Genomic DNA, 23237 nt, shown 5'->3' on the forward strand with positions numbered 1-23237 from the left:
ACATATGAATTCACTAATTTTTTTTTTTTATGTAAAGGTCTCTCAAATGACCCGTGTATTACCAAGGAATCTGTTTCGCAATCAGGAATTCAGGGGAAGGGCAGAGATGTGTCTTTATTTTGTCTTAAAACTCTAATAAGACGGCTAGCCCTCCTGCAATGAAAAAATATTATTCGAAAATAAAACCTCTTAAACAGCGTTATCACATGACCAAGGCAACGGAATCATAAATCTATCCATTTTAAAACTGGATTATGGTGAGCCCAGATGGAACAACCTCAAAGTGTTAATGAAACTATAGGCTCAAATCTTCAAGAACCATTAGATATCTAAGTAAGTATAAATGGGATTCGCGTTCTTATAATTTAGATATTCTACTAGTTTGTTAATCGGCAATTTTTGTCTTAGTCCACTAACTAGTATATTAGTGATAAGAGGAATGCAGAACCTTTTTGTTTAAGAATCTTCATACTTAAGTCTTTCTAATAAAATCTAAACTTTTCAGTATATTTAAATAGTGAACCTTCTCCAAGGATTAAACATAATAGTTTATTTATAGCAATAGACGATTTGTTGATCATAATTTTGTCACTTATTTGATTAGTTTCAAAACATATCTGATTTTGACATATTATATTACTCATTTTTGATGAAAAAATATTGAAATATTTTATTTTATGAATATATACTAGATTATATTATGAACGATTAAGAAGTGAACTTTTCACTTCTCTGATACGTTTTGATGAAACAAAAGCATATAATATTTCTCAAATTACATCCTTGAATATACATATACAGCGAAGCTATTAATTAACTGAGGAATTTTAAATTAAAAATTATGCTTATTAAAATACCTGGGGGTGTACTTGGCATAGTTCGGATCGATTTGTTAAAATATAAAAAAATATATAAATTCCTTGGTACCCACATTCATTATATATTCAGTTTGAATCTTTTTTCTTTTTTATTTATGATTAACTGTGTTCAATTTAAATTTTAAACATTTATTTAAAAAAGATATATAGTATAAAATTCTAAAAAAATATTCATAATTGTATAAACAGATACAAAAAGAGTTCTTATTAAAAAAAAATATTTTTGTATTTCTGACTTGCTCTACGATAAATAAACCCATTTTACTCTTAACTAAGCATCCAATGTATAACTAATCATGTTATTTTTTTGGATTATTTTTAAATGGGACGCACTGAGTACCACATCAACTCGTTGCTCCATAGTTATTATTTAAATCAAGTAGTCGTGCAGTTTTAGTATATTCAGTACACACTCCCAATTGAGTCCTCGGCAGACACAATTCTTTTTTACTCGAAAGTCATTTCATTTTTTCAATATACAAGGCAAGGCAGCAAAACGTGGCTCAAGAGATGGATTTAGAAATACATCAATAATTTTATATTTTCGATAATAAGGAGGAAAATATCGCTTGAAGGCCATATAGGAGTTGATGACAATGTCCTCTGACAAATTTTTCCATGCAGACACTATGGAGGACTACAGGGAGTCCAATTTTGTGTGTAAGTTCCTATTGGCCCCATATAAAAAGTCCAGTGGGTTCAAATCTGGGGAGGAAGGGGTCATATCTCTTTGGACCAGAATCGAGCAATGTTATCTACACATGAACTTTGGCACTTGGCAATGTATGAGAGTGGGAGTCCACAAATAGCTAACCTCCGGATAGTTTGTCTTCAGCCATGGAAATATGGTGTATCTACGCATTTATAGAAGGTCTCCTGACCGATTTTCTGTCCACCCTTGAAAAAGAACGGAGGCATCTTATTTCCATCAGAGGCCACAACGCTGAGGATCATTGTTTGGGTAGATATTTGGTGTGGTAAATCTGTTGGACCTCCTCTTTTATTTCTACAAGCCAGCGGTCGTTCTGACTCTTGTGGAATTGATCAACTGTGAAAATCTTACCTGAGTAGGAGGTAAACCGTGATCAATAAGGTGGTTGCACAGGGATGAGGGCCTACCATTACATTTAGGTGGGATTAACTCCTCCATTATCCCAAATGTGGATAACTAGATACCATAATTTCTATTTTGGGTATATGCGTGCGTTGCTAATCCCCTTAAAAAAAATACTGTGAAAATATTCTATTTCGAGAAAATTTTCATAATTAACCGTTTGCCTTGACCCATGTGAGGATTTTTTGCACCTCTCGAGCCAACTGCTTTCATATCCTCGTTAAGAAGTTGGCGTGGGGTCCTTGTGAAAGAAACTAATCTCAAGCTATGCTTTATATCCAGCCTGATGGACCTAGGAGCCACAGAGAACTCGTTGGTGAGGCGATTCATCGACTTAGTGGGATCCTGCTTTATATTCTTCTCTAACCTTGACAAGAACATCGTATCCCTTTTTAAAATATACCCTCCACTTCCTTACATCCTGGAGAGGTATTTTCCATTTTTTTTCATCTTGGCCAACATAAAAACCAGGCTCTTCGAACACTTAACAATGTCTGTAATCTTCATTGCATCAACTCCAGCATCTAGGCGATCTAAGATGCCCTGCCTTTTTGCTAGTTGCTCATTCATGATGATGAAATCAATAAATCAATATTAAAGTTTGTTTATATTGGTGAAAACCGAATATCAAGAATAATCACTGAATCTTTTATAGTAATGAGGAAATAAACATTAATTAGCAGTCCACGTTTTGCTGCCTTACCCTGTATATAATATAATTTTAAAAGTATACTTTATTTTCTGAGGACCTGAACTGGACGTGTGAACAAAAAATTGTCTTGGATTTGCAGTATAAGGAATTTTTCCCACTTTTGTATATCAGTGTAAATATGCATTGGTTTCAAATGATAGCAATATTGATTTTCAGTAAAATTAAGGCTTCTTCTTTAAATTATCATTTAATTTGTTCTAAATGTTATATTTTATGTCGAACAAACAAGAATGATTAAAAATTTGCAAATGTTCTTCGTTTCTGCTTATCAACGGGAGTTCCTCGTCGTATGTACTTAGTCCTACTTAAGTACATATATTAGAATGAATATCCTTTTTGCTGTGTCAGTAGAAAAGCAATTTTGAACAAAAATAAATAACTCATTTGTTTTATTTACTTTATATTTCTACGCCCCAAACATTACTTAAGAAATATTTTGCCCAATTATAGGCTTTGTGTTCAAATATATGGGATAATTTAAGGTAATTAGTGTTGAAAGGTATATTAGCAAGCAGAATTGGAGTAAGAAAGCCACGACCATTTAAGAAAATACATGAAAAAAAAAATAGAATCGACCTTGTAATGAATTATTTTATTTATTTACTAGTACGAACACACTATGTTGAAGATAGCCAGTTCAAAAGATTTTATTTATATTTAGCTTGTTTATCTTAAATTTATATACTAAAACGATCTGCTATAAACTATAATTATGTAATAAGTAAATTTATATTGGGAAATCTCCTTGTATATGTCATTTTTGTTATGTTCTGTCTATTTGAAATAAATACAATCAAACCTCCACCCCCTTTTGACACTTTTGAAAATGTAACATATAATTGACCATGTGAATGGGGGTATGAAGTGAGGGGGGGGGGAGCTTTTTGTTTTTAATCAGCTTAAAGCTTAAAAACAAAGATGAGAAGCAATTCTATAAGCTTGATACTCAATGCCCCCAGAAGACAATTATAAAAAGACGATTATTTATCAAATGGTATTTTGTTTCGCCAATTAGTGGATTTCCTTTGCATCAGCTGTCTTTATTTTATTAGGAGGGAAACAAATAAGTTAATGGTCCAGGAATGAGAACTTTCACCATATATAATAGTATTAGTACTGTACTAATATTATTTGTTATATAATTTTACTATGCCTTTAAAAAAAGTTATCACAAAGGTAGCCAGGAATGATTTATTCTTTCTTATTGAGGGAAATGTTCTCTTTCCAACTCAACTACCAAATAATGCCCATATTTTTGAAAAAAAGAGAAAAGTAATAAACCTTTTTAACTTTTCTTTTCATAAAACTGTTTTTTTTCCTCAATAAAGGTAGCACCATAGCAATTACAGACAAATTAGTTTCGCTTTCTCAACATTATTTATTATTAGCTTTAAAAATCATCTATATGTACGTATTGTAGAATAACAAATTATCGATATCAACATTTCGTAGGCTAATAAAACTATTATCAGTATCTGAAATGCTTAATTCAGAAAATTAAATAATCAGTATAGTGAAAGCAACGTTGATTTTTGTAAAGTAGGCATATCCTTTCTAATTTATTTACATACAATATTCCCAGGTCTAGTTGAGAGCCTTCATTTGACATTCCATACATAAAACAAGTCAATAAAATTGTACTCTTTGGAAAATATTTATTGAAAAATTTATAGTGGAGTCTGTGTTTCTTAAACTGTTTCATACAGATTCCAGGAAACAATATAAAGTATATGAGTAGAATTTGAAGGATATCAAGACCTTATAAACTTATCGTATTGATGAATTAATCTTTGACTGTTTGAGACTCATCATCCATAAGTCAATTTTCAAAATTAATATTCGGAATTCTTTTAGATGATCAAAATTTGGATTGACAACATTTAATTGAACATATTTGTTTAGATTTCTAGCTATATAACTACTTATAAAAAATAATAAAATTTAAATGAAGTTAATCACAATCACATTTTATTAAAGTATCAACATCTAACATCGTTGGAATTAGCGCCTCATTTTTCTTATTTTGGGTTGAATTCTCTTTAACCAACACTTTCTTCATATCACATATTTTCAATAAATTAGTTGATTTCACTAAAATATGTTTCCCCTTTCAAGGATAAGGATTTCTTAATTGATAAAAAGTAGTTTTCACGAAACAACTGGATATGATCTTCCAAATCTAAAACAACAAAATTTTTGTACAATCCCTTAAATTTATTAGTTTAATAAAAAATAGGACATTTTTTAAACAAAATTCTTCGGAAGAGTAAACGTAATAGCTAAAGGGTGAACCGGAAGATAATTCTTCACATACAACTTTCTATAACTATTTCCTTATTACTCCACTAGAAATCATCAGTGTTTTTCAAGAGTATATGTACTCACACGTAAATACTCAATCATTATATCAATTCAATTGAAGTAATGAGAGTTTGAGAAAAAACATTTGCTATGTTCGGATGACTGATGAGTACTTTAATCTCCAGAGCGCTGACTAATAAAAACAAAGCAAAATTTACTTTAACATACCAGTATGAATATTTAATTAAAATTTTAACACTCACTGAAAATGCTCATTAATTATTATATGCATAAGAGATCAATTATAAAAACAAATTAAAATATGTACAGGCCTGTAATAATTCATTAATACGACTAGATGTTTCATATATCAAAAATATTTATATGGTGCACAATATACAGTGCACCCGGTGAATTGCGATTATATTTCTATACAGACAGACAAACAAACTTTGTTTTATTAATATAGATATGAATTAACTTCTAAGGGCAAATAAAGTTGATTATTGCTACATTATCCACTTTCATATGGATAAAAACCCTTCAGGAAGTAGTCGTGCTAAGATTTCTAGAGAAGTAATGCAATAATAACATTATCAGTGGATACATCAACATTCCTAGCTATGAAACATATTTCTTCCACTACTTTTTTTCGTTTAAAATATTTGCAAAAATAGAGCAGAATTTTTATAATTTATGTACCTATTTTATTATGTATTATATGTTTTAACATGGTATATTTATAAAAAAAATATGACAAAATATTTATTTATTTAGAAAATATGAGGTTTGCTTTAACATTATATTTACATATAAGTAAGAGCACATACTGATTGAATATATAATATTTAAAAGGTTTTTTCCTTTCTTTTTGTAAAACGATATTTCTCAAAGTAAAAGGTTGTCTTATAATATTTATCAAGTATTGTGCAGAGTTCCTTCTATGTATTAATGTAAATTAGGGGTAGATAATTCCACTGTTAAGCGAATTTCGATTACGGGTAGTGTAGAAAAGTTGGCATATGCTAAGACCGTAAAATATGCATAGTTTAATTGTTCTTGTTGTTGTGAGTCCTGCTTTTCCTTTGATATACAAAGGTATATTCATTTATGTTGTAGAAATCTGCATGGAATAGAGTTGGTGTGTGTGTTTGGTCTTTTTTGGTTGCCCACACTGTTGGGCCTAGGAGGCTGAAATTTTTCATGGGTGTCTATTTTTAACTTGTTCATGCTAAGAAGGTAGTGCCGATTTTTGAGGGGGAAGGAGTCATATAAGGGGGGCTAATTTTATATCTAGAACTCAAAAATCGTTTTCTTGTATCTCAAAAAGGGGGTTGAGTTATTAATTAAAAAATGACTGACGTCTAAAAGAAGTAGAAAGTAAAAAAAAAAAAGCTATATGAACAAGGACCTTTTCTAAATTAGTTCAGAATCAAAAAAGTTGTGAAAAAAAATCAGTGAAAATTGCAGTTACATTTTTTGTTTGTTTTTTATTGTTCCTTTAATTGATAAGATGGAGTTCCACTGATTAAGAATAATTAAACAATATAGTATTAAAATTACTCCATCTGACCTATGATTCTTTTGGTGAAATCTATATACATCAAGAATATTTAATTCTCTAGGAATCACTTGGGCGCATTTTTTTGAAATGCTAAAAAAATAGATTAGCAATGGAATATTGGATTATCAGATAGAATAAAGTTTGAAAAAATTTGTCTGGAAACTTGTTTACATTTAAGTTTGACAAATAAAAATTGATGTTTGATTTTTTTTCATTTTTTATCTCTTTTTTTCATCAAACACTAATTTTCAATTTTTTTTAAACAAAATAGTAATATCGATTTCCGAAACATTTTATTACAGGGTTTTTACAATATTTACAAAAATGAATTAACTTTTTTTTCAACAATATTATTCCCCATTATTTTATTTTTTTTCAAGTGTGCGTAAGTGATTTATTTAAAATTTAAATCAACTTCATCAAGAACAATATGTTCTTTGCTGTAGAAGAACATACTGGGTGTAGAAAAAGTACTTAGATCTGCCTCTAAGTAGTCATTAAAATACTCATAATTTTATATGGAAAATTGTATTCTAATATTTTTTTACTATAACAATGCACATTAATTATGAATCTGGCCACAATCGGCTTCAATAACAGCCTCCAACCGCCTTCAGAATCCCTTGCACACATTGACAACATAGTCTTTTTTCATGATACTTCAATGCTGGTTAACGGAGGTATTCAGGGCATCAACATTCGGATTTTGCAGGCCTTCTTCTTAATTTGCCACAAAATGGAGTGATCCTATGGATTCAGATGTGGGCTATGAGCGGGCCAAAGGTTCTTGAACAAGAAATTCATATTGCTACCCATCCACTCTTGTACAATATTACCGGTATGGGAGAGAGCCCCGTCCTTCTGAAATACGTACGCGGCCTTGTTGGACCTCTTCATGGTCTTGGTGATCTATTGGACCTTATTTTCCTTCAACACCATCAAGTAGTCGGAGATGGGTAACCGATATCCAACAAGAAACCAAATTGGAGGCATTTTATCTCCAGTTGATGCCACACTCCCCAAAATTCTCACAGAGGCCAGATGTTTGGTCTTGGTAACTGTTTTGATACTGTTGTCACGCTTGCCAATGCATAAAATCCAGTCATTGCTCTTGTTGTGAACGGGTTCAACGGTAAAGGTCGTTTCATCAAAGAAAAAAATGACTCAGTTCTAGTTGTACTTCAGAAAATTAAAGAGTTGTTGACATTGCTGAAGACGGAGTTCTTTTTGACGTCAGGAAAGATGTAACCTCTCACTTCTTCTAAGCACAACTCGAATGTCTTCAGGCTTCATTTTGGTGGTTCTTCCACTCGTGGATTTGTCCCCATCAGACAAACGATTTCTGACCCGACAGAAAGTGGCCTTTCTGACGTTTAAGGCCTTCATGAAGTCCGAGGTGGTCCTGCCGTTGCGGATTAAATTGCCTATTATGGCTCTTCTTGCCCCCATTGCAACATATAAAGAATTTTTGTTTGCAAAATGTATATTAATTAAAGGTTAAGAATCTAAGCTACTCAAAAATAATCAGAAATTTAAGATTTAATCAACAACACCTATTCAAAACTGTTTTTTTAGAAGGTCTCATTACTTTTTTTACATTCGTCATCTAATTGTTTTTTTTGTTATTATAGGATTTATTCTCGTCGTATTTTTAAGAGTTTAATAAAAAGTCTTCGTGGTGAAAAATTATAAAGCATATTTGATAATAACAAGATTAAACATTTGTTTTCAAAAATTAGATTTGAGTAATAAAAATGAAGATATTAGAATAAATGCGCACAATACGTAGTACCAATAGAGAATATTAATTTATTAGTAACATGTTTGTAACTAAAATATTTATACTACAAGGCAAGTTAGAGAATTATTGTTGCAAAATGTATGCTTCATCTAGAGTACTTCCGATGATAAAAACCTTGTAACTTGAATCAAATCAATAATTTTAAAGAAACGAAATCAAAATTTTATTCTTTTTTTCTACATTTTACAGATTTTCAAATCAATACGCGTCCATGAAGGACAATTCTTTCCGACGTTTCACGGTGATTTTCTTGTATAGGGGAATAAAATTCAAAATAAAAATTATCCGGCGATTCCCAGTGTTTGTCATTGTATTGTATTGTCTAATGTACATATATAAAAGTTTGTAATGAACAAAAAACTTCTTTATAAATATATATATGAAAAATTTATTTTTATATAACGTAAATATATTTAAATTCTGCAAGAAAGAACTGTATGTATCCTATTGCAAAAAAAAAAAAGATATTTCTTGTTGTATTTTAAGATTTATATTTTATTGATAATTCAATTTACAAACCTTTAACAAATGTATGAAACTAAGATGTGCTAAGGATTATGATTTATTTTTTTACAAAACATACCCTAAATAACTTTAATAATGAATGTATTGCTTGATAGAATTTAATTATGAAAGTGATTTGAACAAAAACCTCAGGCATCAAAATATTTCATATTTATGTTTTTTGCTTTGAAGTTGTCTACTGCTTCATTTCTCCATGCATATAATTGAAAGTTTGGTAAAATGATAATCAATTTCAGTTTCTTTATTTTTTTGAAAGTGCATTTGCATGTTCTTGTGTCTACTTATCCATATATTCATTACAATCAATCAAATATATACTTTCTTCGTTGTTTGATCAATTTATGCTGCAATATGAATATATTTTGTTGTTATTATTATTATTTTTTTTTTTGGTTAAAGTAATTTAAATAATAAATACAAATGATGGTAAAAGTAAATCATATAAATAAAAAGTAACAGGACAATTACGTTTTATAAAAAAACATAAATGAACATTATAGTTTATATGTAATGTCCTGAAGTAAAATAACCCGATATACTATTCAAAAAAAGTCGAAACATCAGCTAAAGTTAATAAAAACCAATGTCTTGATGAGATTAAAATTTTGCACAGACCTCGACGGAACAAATTGAATGATATTTCCGGCCCATGCCTACAAAAAAGATGATGACAGAGGAAAGTGCTGAATATTGAGCAGTTGAGTTTATCATTATGGCTTTTAATTCTTCCACATGTAATGGAGAGTCAATAGTTAATTTTTTAGCAGTCAATGATTTCATATTTAATAAAGTAAACTCTACGGCTTTGTAAACCAGGAGAAGTATTTCTCTTATAAGCTCTAAATAATATATTTACATTTATTAAGTTTGAAGAAATATCTTCTGTCACACAAACGTTGAATTGGATAAAAAATTTGACTACTCTCAAAACTGGGCCATAAGCAAAATCGTGCAGGGTAATGTTGAATATAAAACCCCAGTCTTTGCATGGATAATAAAATTTGATATTGTCATTGGAAATTTAAAAATTGTGCTGTAAATTTGATCCGGTGTGAAATTCCAGAAATGGATCGGAGAATTCTTCGTTCCCATGAAGGAGGAAGATTGAGTAGTACTATAAATTTATCTGACACAGACTTCACTTCCACTGACAAATTTTGTTAAAATCTCATTTTTAAAAACCAAGTCTTGGAAGGAGGAAAATATTGAAGAGACCTCTCAAGAGGAAGACGGAATCTCCCTCCCCAAATGATAGATTCAGGGCTTAAGTGATGATATCTTGAAATTTTATGTAGGAGAGCAGGCTTTTCTTATAAAAACAGTTTCCCAAACGTATTAACGAAAGACATTTTGGTCCTATTTTCTTGAATAATATCAATTGTTCTATCTAAATGATAAGTAGGCCTTCTTTTCCATACAATTATCTGAATAGACACTAGAAGTGGTGAAAAATACCGATTAGTAAAAGTGAAATTCACCCTCAAGTCTCTCAACAGGTATACACATAAATCTTCCACAACCTTTTTATAGCATATTATGATTATACAAGATCAAAGGCAAAACCCAGCGGCTAATATATGTTTTGGACGCTTTAAAGCAGGAATATAATTTTTCCGAAAGGGACCCTTAAACCATGCATCTTCTTGCATCATTGCAGATTCTTCAAGAGAAGGAATAATACAACAGGGAAAATTCACATATTATATAAATCATTACATTTTTTCAGAGATACCCCGTTTTTGGATCGGTTTGTAGACCATCATATTTAATAGGACCTAATTACCTCTTGAGACACCATTGGATGTCCATTCGATACCTAAGATGTTAACATTATGTACAATTTTACAAGTTTCAATTATTGTAGAACTGTCCGGTTTCCAAGATCACAGGGGAAGGATGGCAGTTTTCGTTTTATTAATTTCCAATCCTGACTTGACCTTAAATTTGTTAAAAAAGTCAAAAGAACTATTTTTCCTATACCAAAGTTGAATTTCCCAATTTGCTTCAATCATTAACGTTACATCATCAGCATATAGTTCAATTAGATGTGGAGTGCTACAAAAAGAGACTTCAAATCTCAAATACTTTTTAGAAATGGTCCTTGCTAGTTCATTGATTGTAGATATAAATATCAAGGGGAGTGACAAGACATCCTTGTCCACAGCTCTTACTTAATAGAATGGGTTCACTCATTTTATCATTCAACAAAATTATCGCAGAGCCGTTAGCGAAAAAAGCTATGATATGATTAAAAAACGTTAGGGGAGTAACTTTTAGCAGATCTCATAATGTGGCAGTGACGTAGGGAGTCAAATGCTTGTTATTTTTGGCATATTACTCAGCTATTACAATTTATGTTCGTGATCCTTCTATATTTTCCATCCATTTTATCATGCTGCTGATTTTTCTACATATATCAAACTAGAAAGATTTTACATATGTTGCTCCAACTAGCGCTAGTTAACTTGCTCATCAGCTTATCTTCGACTTTAAACACTAATCTCCCTGACACGTAGACAATCATGAGAAATGGGGGTCTAGAGGATTTTGGATCCGGTCAAACTCTCAAGCAGCAATTGGCGCAATCCAGTCACTAGAGACAAAGAGTTCTCATGTTTGAGACACGAAAAATCTTTTGAGGTCGTTAGATAGTGAGGTCCTTTTCTCCCTCTGCTGGGTAAGTGTTCATAGTAATGTCACTGTAAATGAGGTGGCTGATATGCAAGCCAACGCTGGAGCTCTGGATCAACCTTTTACCCGAGTAAATTTTCCTTAGGGAGAAAGTATCTGCCCATTTCATAGACAAACGGCAGACACTTTGTTCGAACCTTGACTATTGCCGTTAAAGCCGTGCGATGCTCCCAAGTGTTAGACTTGGGAGGTGGAAGTATCTCTTGTATTTTTCGAAAGGAAAACTGAACTTCTTGGTTCAGTTCCTCACATGGCATTATCTCTTACACCAACACTATCATCTCATGCACTATGAAGTTAGCCTACTATGTCGTGGGTGTGGTTTAAGTGATGAAAACCCAGTTTATCTGGTTTATGAATTCTCTAAATTTATGATTGAGAGGACACAGCTTTTACAAAATATTCAACATTTACAAAGACATTCCGTCTTCAGCATCTCCAGTTTTTAATGAATTCTGATACCGGTGGCTGGCTGAACAATGCACCATCCTTAGAACTCGTTCAGGACAGACTGCAGTAGGATACCTAATCCGGACCACTATTGCGAGTTGACAAGTGGGATTGGACTGAATGGGAACGGCCCGGACCGCAATCCTTGTTCCTAAATAAGGACCGACACAACACTAATTCCAATTACTCCATCTAACCTAGGAATTGTATTTTGAGAATATATACATTATGTATACTTCATTCCTTAGGAGCGACCGTGAATCGAACATACGCACATTGAACCACCAACAATTATATTTTTATAAATTGAAATAGTTAAAGAAAGAAAACCTAATATAATATGTGTTTATATACCTTTATATAGCATTCATGTCTATATTATCATTTGCCTCTAATTGAAACAACTGATAACACATCGAAACAACCTTTTTGTAATCGGATTTTAATGGTTATTTAATATTTGTTCTGGCAAATAATTAAAAGGTAAAAAATTTTATTTTGCTCGTGTGAAATACAGATTTGGTAATTTTTCTTTCAAAAAAAATAAACTTTATTTTCTGGTCCTTAAAAACAACTTAATTTTAGGTGACAAAGTTTATAATTTGATTTTGAAGGAAAAAGCAAACCATACACCTTTAATTTTATTTAAAAGAAGAGATAACTTACATTGAATAATATAAAATATTAAGTTCTTGAAAAAATAATTAGTTTAAGTAATATAAAGTATCAACGTTTTGTGGACAGATAAATTAAAAGATGATGAACATATTCAAAATATGAAAGCATAATTTATTCAAAAACCTCATATGTTTTCCCTTTTCTGTTGGTTATATAATGACTATCGTGAGCAAATTATTGACCAAAACTGTTTTTATCCAAGACCAATTTGGGACATTTGCCCCAAAAATGGATTTATACACTAATTTCTAACTTAAAACATGTACTTTGCATTATTTAACCATAATGTGCAGTTTAAAGTCCCATTTTTAAACTAGTTATGTCAAAAAAAAACCTGTAATTATAGTACTTTTTCTGGTAGTATAGTTGAGGTTGCAGTAAAAATTATAATTTGAATTATTTAACAATAATTCTTAACTAAGAACCTGTATTTTCCTTTGTATGGTAGAAATAAAATGTGCACCTGTAAATCATTTTTTCGATATAATTCTGCCAAAAAGCTTAAAATGTTGTATTTTCTTTGGTAACATATTTCGAAACGCGGTTAAAATGGTAAATTTCATTATTTCACCGCTAGTTTTAAGTTTAAAAAATGTAGTTTGTATCGCTAAAACAAAATATGCACTTTAAAGGCCCTTTTCAACCTAATTATGTCCAAAAAGCGTAAAATGTAATATTTTTTGCTTTAACATGGTTGAAAATTTAGTAAAAATGTTAAATTTAATAACTTTAACACTAATTTCCAACTAAAAGCATGTATTTTCCATTACTTAAACAAAATATGCACATTAAAAGCACTTTTCGACCTAATTCTGCAAAAAAAAAATGTATATTCATATATGCCGTTACCTATTTTAAAACAATTTAATATGAAAGTGTGATAAATAGGTATTTTTCATATACTCTACACCTCATATAGTTAAATTATGTAGCGTTCTTTTGCAGGATAGTATTCTTTTATTTATTATATTCATTAATGATTTTTTTATAAACAACAAAAGTATGGAGTTTGAATCATATTGATAGTTAAGTAACTTTTTGAAGAGATGGAATGAAACAAAAGATGTTTGCCAAGTGTTATCACTCATCATTTATTGTTACACTCCGAGGACTATATTGGCCTGTAATCTTGATCAGGATCTATTTGTAGGGGACAAATTATATAATGATAAAGTCATGCAATCTTACAATTCTATCCTTTAACTATTACGCTTGGTCAAAAAAAAGTGGGAACCAACGTGTAATGTTACTATTATTCCCCCGACACTAATATACAATAAATTAATTTAAAAATTTAATTCTTTAGAAAAACCCTCATTAATTTATCTTTATGAAATATGTATATATAATAATAGCAAAGTAGGTTTGCCCAGCTTTAACCGGGACATTAAGAAATTAAAAGTAATTATTAACTCTTCTGCTTCATATATAACAAAAAAAAAAAAAACGACTGCAAAATATTTTAAAATTATTCTCCTTCCATGTTGTTGCTATGATTTTTTTCACGCTTTATTAAAATGAGATGACAAGGTTTTAATAAGAAAAAATATTCAAGATGAACTGTAGTTCGCTCAATTTTCATATTATTATCATAATCCTTTGTCTTATTCTCTCTTCTTCGTCTTTTCTCTAAACATTATAATCTCCTTTTTTTAAAGTATGCAAAGATATATACAATATGCAGGCAGAAGAATCAATAGAACTTTTATGTCTTTATTTTTTGTTTCACAAGCAGTAGTACCTTGTTAGTCAAAAAGTTTGTATTTAGAAAAATGGTATTTTAAGGCCGCCATGACCTCCTCGAAGGCCAAAAAAAATGATAACAGAACCATCTATTGACTTTTAAAACCCTACATGAAAAAAATCGGCAAAATCATTGATTGGTTTGTCCGTGACTCCCGGACAAAAACATTCGCACTTATTATATAGAAAAATATTAAGTATTGATCATAATAACATGTGAAATTGAATTAAAATATGGAGTCGGTTATAGTATTATATTTAATATCATTTTTGAGATAAAATGTCTCAAATTGTCCTTTGGCGTGTGGTCCTAAAATAGGGGATTTTTAATTAAAAAATAAACTATCCTTCTTTGTTTTTAAATTGTCAATAAACAGTTATTTTGACTTACCACAAAGTCTTTTTATTTTTCCGTTCCTTTTGTTGTTGAGTCTCTAAAGCAAGTCCTCGCTGTACTGTATGAGGAATTGGTAATGCTGCAACCCATTCTTGAACAGTTACTGGGGATTTTCGCCTTTGTCTTGAGTTGTCTACTCCTGGATGTAGGAGATTTCCACTACTATTATTTTCTCGTCCATTAGGATAATTAAGGGAGACATTTTTTTTGGGCTGTTTTCAAACTATGTACAATTGATGTTAGTTCCGCGTCTTCTGTTCCCATTTATTTGATACTTTGTCCAACAAATGAACTAAGTTAAAAAGAAAAACGATAAATAATGCAAAAAAAAAAATAATGTTATATTTCTTCTTTTTTTTTAAATTCAGAAACTGAATAATAGATTATAATTCCTCCAATTATTTCAACCTAATTTTCTAGTGACCCACACATACATTTCAATGTTTAGTTCTAGCATGTAGCTCACTAAAGTATGCTGATATTTTAAGAGTTGGTTTATTGATATCTACTTGATAATACTAACTATATAATAGTGAACGAATTCTTAATATAAAAATTCCAACTACAAGGTAAGACAACCGAACATTTTTTTTTAATAATGTGGGGCAACCAAGTTAGAAGTAGTAGCAGGGGACGGGTTTAATTCTAGGGGCAATATTCGAAAGTGTTCTTAGAAATACGATCCCCCTATATTTCCCCTTTGACGTGTTTTGTTTAAATAGATTTCGAATTTTAACAACTTTTTATCCAGATTATGTAGATTATTAAAAATTTTAAAAATATAATTTCATTTTTGGAGACATTTAATAAATGTGTTTATTCATAATATGTACAATGACCCTTTTTTTTATTGTAACCCACAGAGTTTGGAGCAATAATTTTTATTGGTATATAGTGGGTTACATGTAAGGAGAAGTCAACTTAATATCGGCTTTGAGCTAGTAAACTTGCACAATTATCTTTTATTCTTATTTTTTTATGTTTGATATTCAATTATTAGCATATATTTCGGGAACTTAACTCATTTTTTCCAAAAGAAAATAAAACAAGTTTTATAAATCAGAAAAGTTTTTTTTTAGTTTCATAATGATAGTAAACACTTAAAATTTTCCTTTACAAAGTTTTAAAACTCATAGAAATAAAAATTTATTCACTTAAAATATCAGGTGATCTTTTTCGTTACTTTTTAAATAACTTTTCATTGAAAGATTTATCAGGGATAATCATTTTTTACAAAAATATGTGTAACTTAATCTCTAACATGTCTTATTTTTTCATTGGGGATGATTAATTGATCATGGGATACGTTTTTGGCAATTTTGCAAAGGTCTTAACAACATTGATTTTTCCATAAGAAAACTCGTTCCATTTATCTAAATTTGGACTTATCACACTAATTTACAATTTTTGCATGACACCTATGGCACCATTTTTAACCCTGTAGCATCATTCTCAGTAGAGTTATTTGCGTTCAAAGGATGTTGCATATTTTAAATTATGAAATTATATTGAAAAAAATTTTTTTAAGTAAATTACCAATTGAAGGAATGAATTTATTTACTTTTATTAAAAATTATGTTAAACTGTTTTTTGGCAATATTTTTTTTGGATGTCAAACTCACATTCATAATATTTGAAAAAAATATATATCCAAAAAATTGTAGGTCCAATTTTAATTAAAAAACAAAGTTATTAAAAAAAAGTCAAAAAGATTCAAATTTTTTACCTATTGAAAACAAAACAAAAAGGTAATATAAAGTTTCTCCAGGAAAAAAAAAAATTATCTTAATAAATAAATAAATTATGAGATAATTTATAAGATATGTCAATAAATATTGATGTTTTTCACAGTAATCAACGACATATTATACTATAATAATGTAAATATGGGACTTTAACTTTTTTGATAACCTACTTAAAATTTAAGGTAATATATATTCTTTAAATAATTGCATTACTTGTAAAATAATAATAGTCAATTAAAAGTAGGGAGACAGTAAGTTATTGCAACTTGTCTTTGAGAAATTGAATGAAAACTGTTTGAGGGGGTAATAGTAGATATTTAACGATCATTATTTTTACTGTTACTGATATTATTTGAATTATTTTGCTATTAGCTGATCTGATATTTTCAAAATTAAAAACTTAATCAGTAACTTGAAATTTGAAAGACTCAGTACAAATTTAACAGTTGCAATAAGTGCTGTACTTTTCCTCGCACCATTTATTTTCTATAAAATTACACTTCAGATCAAGCATATTTCTTATTCATTGCAAGCCCTACAATAGTGTTTTGAGAGTAAATTTATCCAATTGATGAATGATCTATTTTATCTTAATCTACTATAATACATTGAAATTTAATTATGCATCAACATGAAAAATCTAGTTAGTTATTCATTAAAAATACTATTTTGTCATTTTTTTTAAATTTCTAACTCAAACTTAATTGTTGCGGGAACAGTTGCAACATTTGATGAGTCGAAAATCATAGTATACATATGTAGATACCTTGTTTTAAAACTTGTCGAGTCCAAATTAAACGAGCTTTGAGTAATTGAACCAAAAAGTGAAACTTTTGAAAATGTCATAAAACCTTTCTACTATTTCATTAATAAAGTCAAAAGGTATTTTTTAAAAAGATCTCTGAATATCACATACGAGTACTTAGTAGAGATGCTCCCTTTGTATAACCATCCATTTTTGCAAGCTTTTAAATAATGACAAATATTACGTCGTGAAGATAATAGAAAATGCGAAATATACCTATGTTTATTACAAATTAATGGGGTTTTTTTTTCTTAAAGTAATCACTTACTCAGCAGTGCATATTGCATTTATTTTTCTTAATTTGTACAAAATAAGCATTATATGTAAGATAAGCCTATAGTACATCATTAATATTACTTTAAAATAGAGATGATAAATAAACAATCCATCGTATGAAGTTCATTAACATAAAACCATGCTAGTATGATTTTTCTCAAAAAGGAGTGTTGATTAAATTTGTATTCTTCAACTAATTGTGTTTGTACTTCTAATATTTGCAGTACAAAACTGCTCAAATATAATATATTGTTACCCTTATTGTATCTCACAAACTTTACTCCGAAAAGAAATAGAAAAATTCCAAAATCAGTTGATAGTCAGCGAAATTTTCCCAACTTTGCAATTATTATTCATTAAATTTTGAAAAATGTACACAGTTTAACAAGTGATAGTTCCAACTAAACCAATCAATATTCAGAACATTTTTTATGAGAAAGAAGCAGAAACACCAACCGCTGGCAGCAAATTATCGTGTTGTTGAGCATATTGTATGTCCTAAATAAAAAGCATGCCAAATTAATATTTTTATTGGATTACAATATATATTGATACATATACATGATGATAGTTTAGTTACTGATTCACCTCCATGGAGGCAATATATGAGAATTAAGAGATGCCCATTTCAACCAGTGAAATTGTTCTGGAGTCGACAGAATTCAAACATGATACAAAAGAAATAAGTGATTCACATAGTTACCAATTATATAGTAAGCACGTCGTATTTATGTACGAAGATCCTTCAACGATGATTGTATTATTTTTATAAGGTAATACAGTAATGTCTTAAGATACGAGTTTAATTCGTTTTATATTCTTTTATAATATCGCAAATTTTTACGGACAAACCAGCACTCATCTCTAAAAACTCTTTATTGGGGAAACCATATCTCAGTGTCTTACTTTACAGAGTGGTGACCCAAAACTTGCAGTAGAATTTAATTACGATTGTATCACCGTTTTGGTTTTTTTTTCCTTTTTTTTTTTTATTACAAGGTTTAATTATGCAAATTAATTTCTAGTATATCTCCATGTGGTCCTCTTCCAGTCCTGACCTCAACTCCCTGAACTTTGATTGATGTACATGTTGTGAACAAAAATTATGTATAATTTGCGATGGAGCCAATAAGAGCTATCATAGGGAATATAGTCTGCGCCGAGAGAAACACCTCGGATATCATGAAGGCCTTAAACGTCAGCAAGGACACAGCCTGTCGGGTCAAAAATCACGTGGCTGATGATGTTAACCTTAAGGACAAATCAAAGAGTGGAAGACCCAAAAAATGAAGTCTGAAGACATCATGGAGGCCTTTAAGGTCAACTCAATGATAAAGATGTCATAGTACGCAAGGAAAAAGAATGTGCATCGGTCTACTGTGGGCAAGGCCATCCAAAAGGCTAGAAGAAGGTCGCTTAGAAGAATAGAGAGGACACTAATGTCCCAACGTCAAAAAGAACTCTGTCTTCAGTGATTTCAACAACTCTTGAATGATCTGAAGCATATTTTTGCCCTGAAGACTTCTGTTAACCAACTGTGAATGACTACGTTACCAAAGTGTGCAAGAGGTTCCGGAGGTGGTTGTAGGCTGTCATTGAGGCTGATGATGGCTACATTCATAATTAATGTGTACTATTATTATAGTAAAAAATATTTTAAAATAAAATTTTCTATGTACAACATGATCCTGATCAATCAGGAGTATTTTAATGACTACTTAGAGGCAGGTCTCAGTACGTTTTCTAAACCCGCTATAGTCTTATTATCTTTCTATGCTAAAGCGTCACTTCCAAGTATAGATGTAAAAAGGCGAGGGTTTTTAATTGTTCGAGGATACAATTGTACAAAATATTATATCTTAATACGCTTAAAAATGCACAAATTTTCACATATATACTTATTAGTGACTAAACGTAAGTTTAAGTTATACAAACATAATTAAATATTTTGCCTATAATTACATCTTCTCATATAACACTATGAAATTAAATAGTTAAACTCGATATTTAGAAGTTTTAGGATACTTTAGAATGTGTGTAAGTATTGTTAAATATTAAAGACATAAATAAGTTTTAGATTGATAATATATATTTGTTTCGATTTCAGGTTCTGAATCTTTTTATTAACGCAGCACTTCCTCTCAAATCATAACTGGATCCTATTCTAGTGTTCCGCGAAATGGATCTTGTTCTCTTCTCTTCAAAGTTTTGGTGTTGGATTCAATCATAGAATGTCTTAGTCTAACTTTTATATCAACCCTTGAATATATTTGTCTCGTCACGGTATCTACCCCACAAAGTCTTGGTATTAACACTTAAATATATATCTCGTTACAATCTCTACACCTCAATGTGTTGACCTGCTCTGACCCTTAAATGTATTTGTCTCGATATCATGAACAAGGCCAAAGCAGCTTGAATAAAAAAAATTCCTTAAAAAAAACTGATATGTTTTGGCTTTTACAAGAAAAACATGGTCTTAGCTCCACAAGGTCTTGACTGCATCACTAATATAATATATCCTTTTCCACCCTTCTGCCATATATAAAGATAACCTACTTAACAATTCAATTATTGTTGTAGGAAATTAATCGAGACTTCAATTTCTTCTTTGAATACTGAATAGTTCAACTTAAAAGCTGTACGAGTACCGAATGGTGTGTTTCTCAAACTTATTTATTCAGACAGCAATAAAACATATGTGTTCTGTGTCCACACTCTTTTTATCTGAAAAGGGGATTATTTATTCCTGTTTTTTATTCACAATTATTTTTTTACCTTTAAATATAGATCTTTTTAGCTTCTTAAGGTTTGTAATAAATAGGTTTTTTGAAATTATTTAGTAACAATATACCTATTTAATATTGCCATAAAAAATATTTGCTATTAAATCAAATCGTCACCACTCTTTCCCTTGGATTTTCAAAGCACTTTTATAATAAAGCATCTCCTATCATTTGGGTAATACAATTTAAAAAGTAATTTTTAATACCAAGTACTCGTGTAAAGCAAGATCCCGTTTAGTCCGGATTCGATCATTATGTACTTCCTTTAATACGATTTTTATTTCAACCAAACTTTTGTAACTAGGTACCTCATATATAAGATTTAATAATATTACCTAGGACTGAATTATGTATAAATCTTATACTTTTTTCGCTGTGGAAGCTCTTTTTTAGTTAATAAAAATACTATAAAGATTTAGAATAATTTTCAATCATAGGTTTTGATGATGCAGTCATTTTTTCAGAACACTAAGAAGAAAAATACATATAGGGAATTCAATCGTAAGACAAGTCCACCGTCTTTGTAGAATCAGTTTTCCTAAAAGCCATTTACTCCCTATAGTTCTTTCTCGTCGGGTCCTGATGGTATTTGTGCTTTCTTCTTGAAGAAGCTTAGTACTGTTATCTATTTCCCTCTTACAATGATATTCAACAAGTCGTTCCAGAAGGGAGTGGTGCCGTTTGACTGGAAATGCACCAATATTATCCCAATACACAAAAAATAAGCCATAAGTATGTTTGTAATTACCAATCAATTTCCATCACAAGCCAGATCTCTCGACTAATGGAGAAGCTATTCAATTTTGAACTGAGAAAAATTTTTGACAAACACAATTTGATATCTCCCAGACAACATGGATTCCGAAGTGGAAGGTATTGTGTTACAAACCTGTTATCATTCTGGGATGGTATCGTTCGAAGTAGGGACTCCTCACTGGATACATATGTTTTATACTTTGATTTCAGTAAGGCGTTTGACAAGGTGCTGCATGGTGGGCTCGAACACAAACTATATTGCATTGGGATTGGGGGTGAACTATTGCAGTGGATTTCATCTTGGCTCAGAAATCGACAACAGTGAGTTCTGATAAACGGCATTGGATCAGCTTCAATAGGTGTCCCATCCTCTGTACCTCATGGTAGTGTTCTTGGGCCTTCTTTGTATATATTCGTGACCTGTGTGACAACCTCAGATCCAAAATATATATGTACGCTGACGACACAATGCTTGTTTGCCACTCAGAAGAGGAGGCCAAACATGACCTCGGAGCGACCGTTGGAGAATTCCTGTAAATCTTGAGAAGAGCTTCTTTATCATTTTTCGGGAGATGCTATTGATCTTTTGAGAGATGAAGAATGTGGGTGTCTCTAAGGATCTCGGAGTGCTGACATATTCTAATATGAAATTCAACACTCACATTTACAATATTGTTAGAAAAGCAAACAGAGCGCTTGGGTTTATTGAAGGAGTTTTAAAACCAGAAATATGAAGTTGATGAAGAAGCTATATGAACCATATGGTATGCCTATTTTAAACTACGCTTCTCCTTTGTGGAATCCAATGTATGTATATAAAGGAAATCAGAGCTCTTGAAAATGTATAGAAACGCTTTATTAAGATGGTATACGGTGATATATCCCATGATGTTGGTTTATATCAGGTAGGGCTGTTGTCGCTTGAAAAGAGGAGGAAACTTTAGGATGTAGTTATGATATTTAAAGTTATGAATGGACTGACTCATTGTAATATCAAGCCCAACGTATGTAGTAAGGTGTACAACACTAGGTTGTCTTCCGATTTTTACTTAGTTCAGCCACCGGCAAATACTAATTACCTCCAACATAGCTTTTCTAATGGAACTATACGGATATGGAATAGCCTCCCCGAAGAGATGAGAAGAACGTCTTCACTTTGCAGTTTTAAGAGTTTTTTAAAAAATAATCCACATATACTTTAATTCCACACCACATTCTATCATTTCATTTTACCATATTCTTTGATTAGATTTTATCATATTGTTTTATTATACTTTAGTAGCCATTAGTAGAAACCAACCAAATAAATAAATTTATTGGCATATTTAAGAAAGTTGATACTCGGAGATAAGGAGGAATTTTTTTTTGAGTTGGTCTTAATGGACTTTTTCAGAACCGCAGAGTGAAAATTGAATTGTAGAACAAAATTAAAAGCATAGACCGGGGAGGGATTTCAAATTTTTTTTTTTTTTTTTAAAATGATATAAAACCAATTTTTACTCTTAAAAAAACGTCATATTTTGTGTTGGACCAATAAAGCCATTTTTTTTGGGGGGAGTGTAAACTGAATTTTACTACAATACCGATCCCGTCCGAAATTGAGTCGAATTAGTTTGATCATAAAAAATATAAAGGTATTACACCGGCATAGAAATTTCAGGAACAAACCCAACATTAATATCTACTATTATTGAGACTCGGAACAAGGCCATTTTTTTTCTATATCGATCTTGAGGGATTTCTTCTAAACCATCTTGAACCAATATGTCGGTCCACCCCCTTGCTCTCAAACCTAAATCGAAATTTAATCGTTTTCAAATCGTGGAATAATTTTTTTGGTCTCAATCTATAGACCCATTTTTTCTCACCTAGAAGTTATTGTGCCAACGTTCACAATTTTGAAACACACATAACATCATTAGCAATTGGTCTAGACCAAATTTTAAATGAGGCCAGTACAGACCAATTTAAGACCGAAGTTTTCCAGCCAAACTTCTTTAAAGGACCGAATTAAC

At 30.7% G+C, this 23237-nt stretch overlaps 1 protein-coding gene and 1 non-coding gene across 2 annotated transcripts in view; one reads left to right on the forward strand and one right to left on the reverse strand.

Moving 5' to 3' along the window:
• olf186-M (Ki-ras-induced actin-interacting protein-IP3R-interacting domain olf186-M) overlaps window positions 1–23237 on the reverse strand; it is a 104656-nt gene that overhangs the window by 70232 nt on the left and 11187 nt on the right. Inside the window, exon 2 of the mRNA XM_071888117.1 lies at window positions 14849–15066. Within this exon, the coding sequence (XP_071744218.1) occupies window positions 14849–15066 (218 nt within the window). The remainder of the gene's footprint in view (window positions 1–14848; window positions 15067–23237) is intronic.
• LOC121119138 (U1 spliceosomal RNA) lies at window positions 1934–2097 on the forward strand. Its single transcript, XR_005864684.1, has one exon. It is a non-coding gene; the product is annotated as a U1 spliceosomal RNA (small nuclear RNA).

Source organism: Lepeophtheirus salmonis, chromosome 5 (assembly GCF_016086655.4).
Source record: "Lepeophtheirus salmonis chromosome 5, UVic_Lsal_1.4, whole genome shotgun sequence".
Lineage (NCBI taxonomy): Eukaryota > Metazoa > Arthropoda > Copepoda > Siphonostomatoida > Caligidae > Lepeophtheirus > Lepeophtheirus salmonis.